We start from the raw sequence: 15,375 nt of genomic DNA, 5'->3' as shown, positions 1-15,375 counted from the left end.
CAGCGGTTGGAACCAAAAATCTCTCATTTGGACTCCAGACCAAAGGACAAATTTCCAGCGGTCTAATGTCCATTGCTCGTGTTTCTTGGCCCAAGCAAGTCTCTTCTTCTTATTGGTGTCCTTTAGTGGTGGTTTCTTTGCAGCAATTCGACCATGAAGGTCTGATTCACATAGTCTCCTCTGAACAGTTGATGTTGAGATGTGTCTGTTACATTTATTTGGGCTGCAATTGCTGAGGCTGATAACTCTAATTAACTTTTCAGCAGAGGTAACAGCAGAGGTAACACTGTGTCTTCCATTCCTGTTGCGGTCCTCATGAGAGCCAGTTTCATCATAGCACTTGATGGTTCTTGATACTGCACTTGAAGAATCTTCAAGAAAATGTTCCGTATTAACTGACCTTCATGTCTTAAAGTAATGATGGACTGTCGTTTCCCTTTGCTTATTTGAGCTGTTCTTGCCATAATATGGACTTGGTCTTTTACCAAATTAGGGATATCTTCTGTATACCCCCCCTACCTTGTCACAACACAAATGATTGGCTCAAACGCATTAAGGAAAGAAATTCCACAAATGAACTTTTAAGAAGGCACACCTGTTAATAGATATGCATTCCAGGTGACTACCTCATGAAGCTGGTTGAGAGATTGCCAAGTGTGTCATCAAGGCAAAGCTATCATCAAGGCAAATGGTGGCTATTTGAAGAATATCAAATATAAAGTATATTTCAATTTGATTAACACTTTTTTGGTTACTACTTTTTTAATAGTTTTCATGTCTTCACTAATATTCTACAATGTAGAAAATAGTAAAAAGAAAGAAAAACCCTTGAATGACTAGTTGTTCTAAAACTTTTGACCGATAGTGTAGATTTCACATATGATTCAAAATACACAGTCTATAATTTCACAGTGCTCTTTCAAGTCGGGTACATAAACTCATTTTACATTGTAAAACAAACCACTGAATCGCTAATGCATAATTTACATTCAAGATGTACAACTAAAATAAAAACCTGTATCCTGATTCAAATGAATGTATGTACAGGTGCTAATCTACGGATTTCAAATGACTGGGAATACAGATATGCATCTGTTGGTTATACAGACCTTTATAAAAAAAAAGGTAGGGGTCGTGGATCAGAAAACTAGTCAGTATCTGGTGTGACCACCATTTTCCATAAATGTTGTCACACTCCTTTTCAATGGCTGTGCGAAGTTGGTGGATATTGGCGGAAACTGGAACACGCTGTCATACATGTCAATCCAGAACATGCTCAAAAGGTGACATGTCTGGTGAGTATGCAGGGTATGCTCAGCCTCCAGGAATTGTGTACAGATCCTTGCGACATGAGCCCGTGGATTATCATGCTGAAGCATGAGGTGATGGCAGCGGATGAATGGCACGACAACGGGCCTCAGGATCTCGTCACGGTATCTCTGTGCATTCAAATTGCCATCAATAAAATGCCATTGTGTTCGTTGTCCGTAACTTATGCCTGCCAACATCATAACCTCATTGCCACCAATTTCACACTCCCTCAAAACCTGAGAGAAATAAGCTTTTGTGCGTATGGAACATTTCTGGGATCTTTTATTTCAGCTCATGAAACATGGGACCAACAATTTACATGTTGCATTTATATTTTTGTCCACTGTACGGGGTTATTGTTTTTTTTAGCTGAAACCTTCCTCAGCGTACATGGTCATTACTAAATACACAGGTGGCCACAGGTGTTCAAACTGATTGGCCAATAAAACCAAAGCAGGGGATACTGTTTAGCCACTATTTGAAGTTGTGATTCTCACCTGATGACTTCAGGACAGGCTGATCTTTCCATTGAGCTGCTCCTGTGGGCTCTCTCCGGGAAGTACGCCAGATGGCCCCACTGGGCACAGATGTCAATTCAATGTCTATTCCACATTGGTTCAACGTCATTTCATTGAAATGATGTGGAAACAATGTTGAAGGGGTCTGAATACTTCATGAATGCACTGTACCTAGTATCAGGCATAATTACACGTGGTCATTGACCAATTTTATAAAATGACTGCAAAATAGAGTTGGTGATTGAAATAATTATTACTGGGGTGTATTCATTACGTCTTTCAATGGAAACCGGTTACCGTTTTAAGAACCAAAAGGATGCAAACAGAGCAAACAGAACGAAATGGGGATGGACCTCCCTGAATTTGTCCAATACAAACACTTGTTTTCGTTGCAAAACGTCTTCTGTTTGGAGTAAACGGTTTATGTTGCAAATGACTACTTCAATGAGGCTCCTAAAGTCCAACTTTCACTAACAACCAACAAATGAGTGAAATATAATAATAATAATAATAATAATAATAAATATCTAACACATTTTCAAAACCCAGCAGACAGTTTTAATGGGCTAGTTTGACACACACATCAAATCCTCACATGCACTGGCCCAGCACAGATAGGCTCGCTAGGCCTACACAAAACACTTCAGGTTCATGCCATTCACACGTTTGTTTGTGCATGCCGCCACCTACTGTGCGGTAGTGGATCATGTTACAGATTGATATGAAAAATGCCTATTGAACAGAAATGCACCACCAACCAACCCTACACAAACAGTACCAGTCAAAAGTTTGGACACACCTACTCATTCAAGGGTTGTTCTTTATTTTTTACTATTTTCTACTTTGTAAAATAATAGTGAAGACATCAAAACTATGAAATAACACACATGGAATCATGTAGTAACCAAAAAAAAAGTGTTACAACAAATCAAAATATATTTGAGATTCTTCAAAGTAGCCACCCTTTGCCTTGACGACAGCTTTGCACCCTCTTGGCACGCTTGACAGCTCACCCAGGTGGGAGAAACAAAATGATTAAGACAGGTATTCACCCAGCAGACTGTCAATCAAAATGCCCAAATGATCTTTCTTCTTCACCATCAAAATCACGACAGGCCTACAGCACATGTCAAAGTCATTCCACGGGGTTGGAGGGGTGAGTGTCCTCAGGTTTTCGCTCCTCCCTTGTATTTGAATGATGAATTAAGGTCACTAATTAGTAAGAAACTCCCCTGGCCTGGTTGCGTAGGTCTTAATTGAAAGGGAACCAGAAACGATCAGACCCTCCATGGGATGAGTTTGAGACCCCTGGCATACAGGTTCATTCTAAAATGGTGCATATTCGGGCAACAACCATGTGCAAAGATGGAGTCAGATTGGAAGCCCAATAAACAACCAGTTCATATGTTCTTCTTCTTCTTATTATTATTATTATTTCAGTATAATGGTGGTTGGTATTCAATATGTTGCAATACCATCCCCAACTGGACTCTAATATTAGCATATTTTTAATATTATATATATATTTTTTAACTATCCCATTCCACTACTTTGACCTTATCTATGCCTGCACCATGCCAATGGCCTGGGAGGACGGGACACCATCACTCAACACACCCTGTAACTCTAATTAAAGTCAAATCTGGTATACCCAAATACCTCTCTGCCCCGTTCATGCATCGCCAAAGATGGGTTTTTCTACTCTCTCCACCTAAACAACGTGATTGGTCAATTGAACATTTAATCTACATATTGGTCAAGTTTTTTTGTAATTGATTGGGCGTGTTCCTCTGCCCAGACGCATGCCAGATCTTACAACGCCTGGATAGGTATTTTAAGTATCCGCTAACGACATATGTTATAGCGATCTGTCAGTCGATGACACAGTCGGTGACGTGGTACGCAACCATTGGTTGACGCATGAAACGTCTGAGCAGTAGAACGCGACCATTGACAACTCACATAATTTTGTATTTGGTTCATACAGTTAGATAGAGGACTGTATCTGTGCGATCATGCTATCTCCATTTCAAAGTCTTCCATTTTCTTCTTCTTTTGTTTTGAAAAAAAGTGTACACCTAATATTGGTTTACCGCCACCTGCAATGCCGGAGAACTGAACCAAATCTTGTGATTTATTTATTGCAGCCAATAGATGGCGACGATATAGTTTAAAGTCATTTACTAACCATGTGCAACTCAATTTGAAGAAGACAATGCTTTGCTCATTGGCTGATCACTCCCAACCCACAGGAATCCCCACTGATGACTAATTTAAAATAGCTGAAGCCCTCAAAGGCAATGTCCATGCTAAAACGTGTTATATACATATAGAGTAGTGTTGTCAACTCTTAATTTATTAGACTAGCACAAAGTGGTTATTTTGAAAGGTGTATATAAATGTTCTTTATCAGCCTTCTGTAATTTGTCTACCCTAAGTGATGTGTTCATAGCTGTGGGAAGTATGGGTGGTGAGGGTGCTGCAGCACCCCCTGATGAATCAAAATTATTATTATAATAATGATAATAATAATATGTACCAGTCAACAGTTTGGACACGTACTCATTCAAGTGTTTTAAAAAAAAAAACTATTTTCTACATTGTAGAAGGATAGTGAAGACATCAAAACTATGAAAAAAAAACATATGGGATCGGGTAGTAACAAAATATATTTGAGATTCTTCAAAGTAGCCAACCTTTGCCTTTGACAGCTTTGCACATACTTGGCATTCTCTCAACCAGATTCATGAGGTAGTCACCTGGAATGCTTTTCCAACAGTCTTGAAGGAGTTCCCACATATGCTGAGCACTTATTGGCTGCTTGTCCTTCACTCTGAGGTCGAACTCATTCCAAACCATCTCAACTGTGTTGAGGTCGGGTGATTGTGGAAGCCAAGTCATCTGATGTATCACTCCATCACTCTCCTTGGTCAAATAGTCCTTACACAACCTGGAGGTGTGTTTTAGGTCATGTCCTGTTGAAAAACGAATGATAGTCCCACTAAGCGCAAACCAGATGGGATAGCGTATCGCTGCAGAATGCGGTGGTAGCCATGCTGGTTTAGTGTGCCTTGAATTCTAAACAAATCACTGACAGTGTCACCATGCTTCAAGTTGGGAACCACACATGCAGAGATCATCCGTTCACCTACTCTGAATCTCACATAGACACGGCGGTTGGAACCAAAAATCTCAAATTTGGACTCAGACCATAGAACAGATTTCCACCAGTCTAATGTCCATTGCTCATGTTTCTTGGCCCAAGCAAGTCTTTTCTTCTTATTGGTGTCTAGTAGTGGTTTCCTTGCAGCAATTAGACCATAAAGGCCTGATTCACAGTCTCTGAACAGTTATACAACGGCGCTGGAGAAGATGACTGCCGTTTTACGGTCCCCTAACCAATTGTGCTATTGTGTGTTTAGACAAACTACGATCATGTATGTCATACCAACAGGACATTAAACTGTAATATATTATGTTTCACCAAGTCGTGGCTGAACGACGACATGAATAAGATGCAGCTGGTGGGTTTTTACGCTGTATCAGCAAGATAGAACAGGGGTGGCGGTCTGTGTATATTTGTTAACAACAGCTGGTGCACAAAATCTAATAGTAAGGAGGTCTCGAGGTTTTGCTCACCTGAGGTAGAGTACCTCATGATAAGCTGTAAACCACACTTTACCAAGAGAGTTTTTCTATGTTCTTCGTAGCTGTCTATTTACCACCACAAACTCAAATCAAATCAGACTTTGTCACATGCGCCGAATACAAGTGTAGACCTTACCGTGAAATGCTTACTTACAAGCCCTTAACCAACAGCCCAGTTCAAGAGAGTTTATTTGCCAAATAAACTAAAAGTAAAACACAATAAAAAGTAACACAAAATAACAACGAGGCTATGTACAGGGGGTACCGAGTCTGTGGTGAGGTACAGGTTAGTCGTGGTAATTTGTACATGTAGGTAGGGGTGAAGTGACTATGCATAGATAAAACAGTGAATAGCAGCAATGTACAAAACAAATAGGGGGGTCTATGGGGCCTTCCTCTGACACAGCCTCGTGTATATACAGTTGAAGTCAGAAGTTTACATACACTGACGTTGGAGTAATTAAAACTTGTTTTTCAACCACTCCACAAATGTCTTGTTAACAAGCTATAGTTTTGGCAAGTCGGTTAGGACATCTGCTTTGTGCATGACAAGTAATTGTTCTAACAATTGTTTACAGACAGATTATTTCACTTAATTCACTGTATCACAATTCCAGTGGGTCTGAAGTTTACCTACACTAAGTTGACTGTGCCTTAACAGCTTGGAAGATTCCAGAAAATGATGTCAAGGCTTTAGAAGCTTCTGATAGCCTAATTTATATAATTTGAGTCAATTGGAGGTGTACCTGTGGATGCATTTCAAGGCCTACCTTCAAACTCAGTGCCTCTTTGCTTGACATCATGGGAAAATCAAAAGAAATCAGCCAAGATCTCAGAAAAAAACATTGTAGACCTCCACAAGTCTGGTTCATCCTTGGGAGCAATTTCCAAACGCCTGTAGATACCACGTTCATCTGTACAAACAATAGTATGCAAGAATAAACACCATGGGACCACGCAGCCATCATACTGCTCAGGAAGGAGACACATTCTGTCCCCTAGAGATGAATATACTTTGGTGCAAAATCTGCAAATCAATCCCAGAACAACAGCAAAGGACCATGTGAAGATGCTAGAGTAAACACGTACAAAAGCATCTATATCCACAGTAAAACGAGTCCTATATCGACATAACCTGAAAGGCCGCTCAGCAATGAAGCCACTGCTCCAAAACCAATATAAAAAAGCCAGACTACGGTTTGCAACTACACATGGGGACAAAGATCGTACTTTTTGGACAAATGTCCTCTGGTCTGTTTGGCCATAATGACCATCGTTATGTTTGGAGGAAAAAGGGGTAGGCTTGCAAGCTGAAGAACACCATCCCAACCGTGAAGCACAGGGGTGGCAGGATCGTGTTGTGTGGGTGCTTTGCTGCAGGAGGGACTGGTGCACTTCACAAAACAGATGGCATCACGAGGAGGGAAATTATGTGGTTATATTGAAGCAACATCGCAAGACATCAGGAAGTTAAAGCTTGGTCGTAAATGGGTCTTCCAAATGGACAATGACCCCAAGCATACTTCCAAAGTTGTGGCAAAATGGCTTAAGGACAACAAAGTCAAGGTATTGGAGTGGCCATCAAAGAGCCCTGACCTCAATCCCATAGCCAATTTGAGGGCAGAACTGAAAAAGCATATGCGAGTAAGTAGGCCTACAAACCTGACTCAGTTATACCAGCTCTGTCAGGAGGAATGGGCCAAAATTCACCCAACTTATTATGGGAAGCTTGTGGAAGGCCCGCCTTCTGAAACTGTAGACTACGAATCCCATCATTAGGGAGGAGACATAAGTATCTCATTATTATATCCATATCCCTACTGTAACCCTTATTCATGACTCCAATTCCATTGCATTACAATGAGCCATTGGACCTCCCCTTTAACCTTGTGAGGCAAATGACCCGACGCTTCCCAAATGCTCTGTCTGAACGCAAATATGTCTCGCATGCAATACAGTTTTGGAAACACTTGGAACATAATTTTTTTGGGCGTTCATTTTTTTTGGTCTCACCTAGGGCGGCAGAACGGCAAGGACCGACCCTGTGAGTAACCAGTTATGTTTAACACATTGCAATACATCAGGGTGTATATATCAAGCACACTGGTAAAACACTGGTGTTGCAGTAATGAACATTTACCAACAGATGGCATCAACGTGCCATTGTACACCCATAACAAGGGCTGGTCCATTTTTAGCCCAGTGGGCCTGCCTATCAAATGTAGGTCTTCAGCCTGTCGACATTCCATTATTTGGCTAAAAATAGGTAGCGTCATACGACTCATCCTGATCTTGCGAGCTTACATTCTGTTTCACTACACGGATATCAGCATAACAAAACAGGATGGTTCGTATGAGGCTAAATAAAATGGGCTGGTGGCTTTGAGAAAAATTCTATGGTCGATTTCCAGTCCCAGTCACTGCTGCATACCTCTTCAGATTACTGGAGAACAGGGGCTAACACTAGTTAGCACAGGCACAAAGACAACACCCCACCTATTTCTACATTGTGTCTTAAAATCTGATTTGAAACTTAACCCTAAAAAGCATATTTTTGTTGTCATACATGTTTACGATGTAGCCAATTTCAACTTGTTTGGGCTGTGTTATCTAGTGGAAACCTCTCACCTTTGTGCCAAAAAACACTTAATATTCATCCAATGTCTGCCATGCTTCTGGACGACGTTGTTGATGCTCATGCTTGTTCCAGTGCACTAAGGTATTATTGACTATGTAAAGCAGATTGCAGCGACCCCGAAACGGAGTATGCGAATGTGAGTAGATTACGTTGAAAACAACGGTCGACCACGTTGGACGCTGAAATACCTCAGTGCTCGAAACCCTTCCACACAACTCTCCCAAACCAGGCCTACCCCAAACATGCAAAACTCTAATTTTGTCCTTTTCCTATGTTTTTTAGATAGTAGTCTAAATCATTTCTGCAGTGACCTTAGCTCTCCAACCCAAGGGTGCCCAAGGTGACTTTACAGCCAGTGCCTGTCTTGGGTTCCTAGTTGATGGTATGGAGGACAGCTGGATATATGTGAACTATCGACACTGTTTTAACATTTATAAGCATTATTAATTATCCCTAGTGATACGGGTTTGGAAATTTAACTTTCATATACAGTGTATTTGAAAGTATTCAGACCCCTTGACGTTTTCCACATTTTGTTACGTTACAGCCTTATTCTAAAATTGACTTAAATCCTTTCCCCCCTCAATCTACACACAATACCCCATTGAGTGGTCAGAACGGCTCGGATCAACCCTACTCCTCGGCCGTAGAGTCCAGTATGCACTCTTAGCGAAATTGTCCATTCATAAATTCGGAGAATCTGACAATACTCTGAATTTACAAATGCCCAGAGCGCACTCTGAGCACCTCTGCCACTCCAGGTTGAATTTACGAACACACCCTATGTGAGGTTGTGTGTTGTCTTTATTATTGAACCTTTTTAACTAGGCAAGTCAGTTAAGAACAAATTCTTATTTACGATGACGACCAAACCCGGACGACGCTGGGCCAAGTGTCGCTGCCCTATGGGACTCCCAATCACGGCGGGATGTGATGCAGCCTGGATTCGAACCAGGGACTGTTGTGACGCCTCTTGCACTGAGATGCAGTGCCCACTCGCCCTAATCTTGCCTAATTAGCGGGCCGGCCGTGGATACTCATCATTTAACATCTAAACACTCCTTTGCCCAAAATACCAGATGCCCAGGCCACCCCTGGTGGGCTGGGCTAAAATAATGGTATTTGAGCCTGCGCGCTGGCCTCTGTTCGCCAATTGATGAGACTACCTCGCTGCTTTTTGCTACAGCTAGAACAAGTCCTATAATTTACTGATATTAAATTAGATTGGAAATTTCAACCGTAATAACAATATTTTACAATGGCTAGGTACATGAGACCACCTAACCCATCACTCTTCATTAGAAACATCTCCGACGAATCCAGGTAGCTATGATAGAATCATTCGGGCGTGCGAGGTACAGCTACGTTAGCTAGGTGGCTAAACTGTTGTTTACTGATTTTAGCTAGCTAGCATTTACAATGAAAACGTGTAGCTAAGTGTTGTCTGTTGCCTTAACGTTTTTCACCATATACAAAATTAAACTAGTTTAGCTATCCAACTAACGTTATCTGAAAAAGTTCGCTGATCTACTTATAGCTTTGATACAAAGCTTAGCAAGCTAACGTTAGCATGTCTGCTAGGCTGCACATGAGTTTGCACCAAATATAGTGGTGTGCACAAAAACAGGAGAGTTGTTTGAACCAACTATGAATAACCTGATTTAGCTGGCCATCCATCTATCTGCCAGGTTGCCGACATTGGTGGGAAAAAAATGACCCAGTTGTCATAGTAAAAGTAAATATACCTCAATAGAAAACGACTCAAGTCACCCAGTAAAAAAATATATTTTTAAATAGGTTTTAAATATACTTAAGTATCAAAAGGAAATGTAATTCCATAAATAGTACGCATTGAAAGTATAAATATAAATCTTTATATTAAGAACCATACGGCACAATTTTAATCTTTTTTAATTTTTAATTTACGGATAGCAAGGGGGGCACAGGACCTCAGGCATAATTTACAAAGCATTTGTGTTTAGTGAGTCTGTCAGATCAGATGCAATAAGGGATGACCAGGGGTTTTCTTGTCCTGCTTGTCCTGCTTAAGCATTCAAAAAGTACTTTGGGGTGTCAGGGAAAAAGTAAAAAAATACATTTTCAAGAATGTAGTAAAGTAAAAGTCGTAAAAATATAAATACCCCTAAAAACGACTTAAGTAAAAATAAAGTACTACTTAAGTACTTTACATCACTGGTTGACTGTCTGTTTCTGCTCTTTTGCCAACTCCATATCATGGAGAACCAGTACCTGGGCTTAACTTGCATGCATGCCAAACATGACAATGAGTGACAGGAGTTGGCATGATGGCACAGACAGACTGGCACTCAGGCTTCCATCTACCTGGCTTGTAGTGCATGAAATACCTCTTGTCCGATGTCACATTTTATACCCACATTTCTATGGTAAGTATTAAGACAATTTAGTTGAATCTGAAGGTTCTCTTATTGGCCACAGTTGCAGGTTTGAACTTCGAATCACACTGGTTTAATATTTGCCTAATAGGGTTGTACTTTACTGGCCATTAAACTAAATGTCATGTCATTTCATAACACTTTAGGCCAGAGGAACTACGCCGTGAATTTGGTCGTTATGGGCCTATTGTAGATGTCTACATTCCACTTGACTTCTCTACACGGCGACCAAGAGGATTTGCTTACATTCAATATCCTTTCTCCTGATGTAATGTATTAATGAACATGTCTTTCATTCGGGGCATTATTATTATTCACACGTGGGGGTCATGTTGACGATGTCACACGTCTTGAGTTTGCCTACTGTTTTGAAGTAATTATTGTATATTTGTCCTAAAAATAGGCTATACTGGTTCATGGGAGGGGAACATTAACATTCAAACATAGTAAAATGTGTACAGACATTAATCAACATTTCCTCTCTCAAATAAATTGCTTCTGTTACCCTAGAAATGTTCGACGTACAGTTCTGGAGAAACCCCAACAAAGAATGTAAAGGCTGGTGTAGAGTAGCTTCAAGCCAAAGGGACCATAATGATTTCGGGCGACACGAAATAGTGGGAAAAGAACACAGAGCAAAGTTAAAGCATGAAGATACAAGGAGGAGAAAAGAGAGCATGAAGGCTTCCATTTGTCTGCCGAAGCCCAAAACATCCTTTTATTTTCTAAGACAAGCCAGAAATCAAGTTCTTCTGGCAAGCAGTTAGTGTTATGGTCAAGGTGAAGCTCAAAGGTCAAGCATGTTAAAGGTAACAAGCTTAATGTTTTGTATCCTACCAAATAGAAGCCTTGCTCTTCACCTCCAAATATTTTACTCTGTGTGTTTGTTCTCTGTACAAAAGAGCAAGAAAATCATATCTGTATGATACCTTTAAGTGTATACAAGTTTACTGAAATAAGATTTCTATGTTGCATTTGTATAGCCTTTGTTCTCATTACCTCCCCGAAATTTGAAAAGTTTCAGCTTCATGTTGTTTTTAATCTTTTAGGTTACTATTATCCCATGTTGGCACACAATTGGAGGTACCAGCCTCTTTACTTAATTAAAGTACATGTCTCCCCATTCCCACACCCCTTTCCACAAGTAAAAGTAAAAAGCCTTAACAGTCTGTAGCACATTCGAGGACGTGCGAGATGCAGAGGATGCCCTCCACAACCTGGACCACAAGTGGGTGTGTGGTCGACAGATCGAGATCCAGTTTGCACAGGGTGACCGAAAAAGTAAGAATGGGTTTTATTTAGGTGCCCTGTATAAATGCACTATTTACTACCTACCAATCAATTCAACGTGAATTGTACGTTTCACTGTCGGAACAGTTTACCCAAGAATCTAAGGAGAGTCTAACTAAGCCTACATCACTTTTAGCGGTAATATCTTGACTTGAGTCTCAGACTAGTAAAAATCATTGCCAACCTGCATGCAAAATTATAATTAAAACCCTTCTTGCTCAACTCCTTGTGCCCAGTATTTAATTTGAATGACTCTTGTCCCTCCAGCCCCCAACCAGATGAAGACTAAGGAGAGCTCTCCTCGCAGAGGGTCCCGCAGCAGCTCCTTCTCCCGCTACGACGACTACGAACGCGGCGATGGCCGACGCAGACGCAGTCGCAGCTACGAAAGGCGCCGGTCGCGCAGCCCTTCCTGCGACCGCCGTCCTCGGAGGTCAGAGAGCCCGAGAGAGTGAGTTCCTCTGACACTGAAACGAAACCACTGTTTCACTTGTCAAGTCTTCTTCCCAAGGGGCATTCATTGCAGACCGAAATGCCTTTGTATGCAGACTGGTTCTTACTTTCACTTTTCTCTCTACAGCTCTCGGTCAAATGGCAGGCACAGGCGAAGCAGAAGCCATGAAAATAACAGGTAGACCAATGTATACGACTCCGTATTCTGACTTACCTAACACGGCACAGTGCAATACGATTGCATTTATACTGCATAGGCCTATGTGTTTTCAGAACACCATTTGTCAAGCCGGTGTATTCATTAGTGTGTTGACTGATTGTCCTGTTCATATCCCATCTTCCTTTTTTCTACCAGGTACCGGGGCCCTCCACGTGAACACCACAGGATGCACCACGCACCCCCGTCTCGTAACCGCTCCGCCTCCCGCTCCCCCTCTCATCCCAGATCCAGGCCCAAAGACACAAAGTCCCAGTCCAAATCCCCCAGCCCCGTCAAGGACTTCCACCCCTCTTCTGGCTCCCAGAAACAGGCCTGTCGCCGCTCCTACTCGAGATCTGTGTCCCGATCTCGCTCCAGATCCTAGGACCCCACCACCCTCAAACCCTGTTATTCTGTAGCTAAAGATGTTTTTGAATATGGCATCTAGTGAGTGGCTATTACACACCCCACCTCGGTTCATTAGTTGAGTTATCATGTTATCTCTGGGCTGATACCATTCAACAGAGCTGGTTGTCCCTACAGATGGATAGTCATTTTTGTTAGTTCAGTTTCATTCACCTCTAAAGAAAATTGTCTGTTTTTAATTTACCTTCATATCTGTTTAATTATATTATTTGAGAACCCAATGGAATTAAGTTCAGTGCATAAGAATTGGTCAACTATGAAATGTCATGGTACTGCTTGTTTTGAGCTAACAGGTATTAACCTCTGGCTATAGAAATTGAGTGCAAAAACCCATTTATAAGAGAACAAGTTATCCATCTGGAGTTTGCAGTGATATCTAGCCATCAAGTTTACTGCTATTATTTTTGTACATTTGATGTAACTAAAGTCTGCATTTTTTTAAATCCGTTTTTATTTTGTTTGTTCAATTCTTGCAGCAGTGTTTTCTCTGTGGATTAAACATGTTAAGTTTTAACTTTTCTCAATCATTTGGGTTGTACAAAGATATCGCTCCCTTGAAAGTATGGACGAGACACCGGACAGTTTGTTAGGTACACTTATCTATCTATTACCAGGGTCGCCCTCCCCTCCTCCAGAACAGCCGTTATTCTTCAGGCTATTTATTCTACATGGTGTCAAGTGTTCCACAACGATAATGGACCATGCTGGTGCAATGGCATCACGCAGATTGGGCGGCGGGCGGTACGTTCCTACTGCAAACGGCCGTTCCAAAGATGCTCTTGAGTAAACTGAACTCGCGGTAATTTTTCCAGGTGATGGTTTTTCTACTCTGTTGTCCAGTATTGGTGATTGTGTGCTCACTGGAGCCGCTTCTTCGTGTGTTTAACTTATAGGAGTGGAACCCGGTGTGGTTGTCTGCTGCAATAGTCCATCGGTGACAAGCATCAACGAGTTGTGCGTTCTGAGATGCCGTTCTGCGTCGCTTAGGTCACTCTTGTTTTCTTCTAACTTTCAATTGAACAATAACAATGTCTCGATGCCTGCATGCTTTATATAGCAAGCCAAAGTTATGTGACTCGCGGTCTGTAGGAAATGCGTGTGGCCTGGTGTACCTAATAAACTGGCCTATGGGTATTGTAGGACACGTTTAATTCTGTTCATCTGACTTTTTACCTTAACTTTTAATGTGCCTTATTGGTAATATTTGTTTGTGTGTAATAAGAAACTATGTAGAAACCTGCTCGTCGATCATCTCATTAGAAAATTATGGAGTTGGTCGCCCTTCCATTGCTGCAATAACAGCCGCCACTCTTATGGGAAGACTTTTCACTAGATTTTGGAAGATTGCTGTGGGTTCTTGCTTCCATTCAGCCACGAGCATTCGTAGTGTTGGGTGATTAGGCCCGGATCGCAGTCAGCGTTGCAATTCATCCCCAGGTTTAATGGTGTTGAGGTCTGGGCTCTGCAGGCCAGTCAAGTTCTTCATCGACACCTCGGAAAAAACATTTCTGTACGGATCTTGCTTTGTGCAAGGGAGCATTGTCATGCTGGAATGGGAAAGCGCCTTCCCCAAACTGTTGCCACAAAGTTGGAAGCACAGACTCGTCTAGAATGTCATTGTATGCTGTAGCGTTAAGATTTTCCATCACTGGAGTTAAGGGGACCTAGCCAGAACCATTATTCCACTCATTTGAATGGGTATCCACATACTTTTCTATATATAGTGTATTTACTAGTGATGAGCACCATTATGGAAAATCTATAAATTGCATTTTTCCATTTGATATTGTTATCGGGTTGTATCAAATACATTGCAATTTGCAACCGAGTGAACGTTAACTTTTCTGTTCCCTTCCACGGCTCTGAAGTCCAGATAACTGCTTATGGATTGCCTTTTGGGCCAGGTGTGTATGTTCTAGCATAAACCTACCCAACCAGCTTGAATACAATGCGAAATCACATCCAGTTGATGGCACATCAGCAGGCTGCTAAGAGGTCTGTGAGGGTTTTGTGCCTGCACGAACAGTCGTGTGCTTTACATAGCGATATAGATTAACAGGAAGAATAATCCAATTTAAAAAGCCTTGCTGGCATCAATATCAAACATATCATTCCAAATGATTAATTATGACCCCGGCCCACCACAAATTGTTTGTTTGAAACGTCTAAAACACTGTCCCTGTTAAATTGTTACTGATCATTTAGGTCGAGGCCAGACTGATCCGTGGAGAACGGACACCATATTAGAATGGATAAATGTTGGTCAATGCGCACGGGTGGGTGCTTAAATTAGTCCTATTTCACATATGTACAAGTGTATATTAATACGCATGTGTGAATTGGAAATTAGTTTTTTTTTGCATATCCTAACTACCTCGAAACACCCCCGGAGAGTGTGATGTATAAAATACCCTATTTTCTACAACTAATTTTAACTTTTTGGCTATGCAATGACTACCAGTGGTCATAGTGCATTTC

The 15,375-nt window shown here is 41.3% G+C and overlaps 1 protein-coding gene across 2 annotated transcripts; it reads left to right on the top strand.

Annotated features, from left to right (window-relative positions):
* Positions 1–9,237: 9,237 nt before the first annotated feature.
* LOC118373627 (serine/arginine-rich splicing factor 10-like) lies at positions 9,238–13,411 on the top strand. 2 transcript variants are annotated; one of them, XM_052494153.1, is made up of 6 exons: positions 9,238–9,438; positions 10,676–10,782; positions 11,709–11,810; positions 12,087–12,270; positions 12,400–12,450; positions 12,628–13,411. In XM_052494153.1, the coding sequence occupies exons 1-6, from the start codon at positions 9,374–9,376 to the stop codon at positions 12,854–12,856; spliced, it is 738 nt and encodes a 245-aa protein (XP_052350113.1). In that variant the 5' UTR covers positions 9,238–9,373; the 3' UTR covers positions 12,857–13,411. The 2 variants fall into 2 exon arrangements, with proteins under 2 accessions (XP_052350113.1, XP_052350114.1); XM_052494154.1 differs by lacking the exon at positions 9,238–9,438 and adding an exon at positions 10,358–10,520.
* Positions 13,412–15,375: the final 1,964 nt, after the last annotated feature.

Source organism: Oncorhynchus keta, chromosome 34, assembly GCF_023373465.1.
Source record: "Oncorhynchus keta strain PuntledgeMale-10-30-2019 chromosome 34, Oket_V2, whole genome shotgun sequence".
Lineage (NCBI taxonomy): Eukaryota > Metazoa > Chordata > Actinopteri > Salmoniformes > Salmonidae > Oncorhynchus > Oncorhynchus keta.
This window is presented reverse-complemented; position numbering and strand designations above follow the sequence as displayed.

Bases quoted from the DNA above. Each gene is read 5' to 3' on its own strand.
- LOC118373627 (XM_052494153.1), top strand. From the start codon at position 9,374: ATGGCTAGGTACATGAGACCACCTAACCCATCACTCTTCATTAGAAAC. The intron at 9,439-10,675 runs GTAGCTATGATA...ATAACACTTTAG, and splicing joins AACATCTCCGACGAATCCAG to GCCAGAGGAACTACGCCGTG. The intron at 12,271-12,399 runs GTGAGTTCCTCT...TTCTCTCTACAG, and splicing joins AGGTCAGAGAGCCCGAGAGA to CTCTCGGTCAAATGGCAGGC.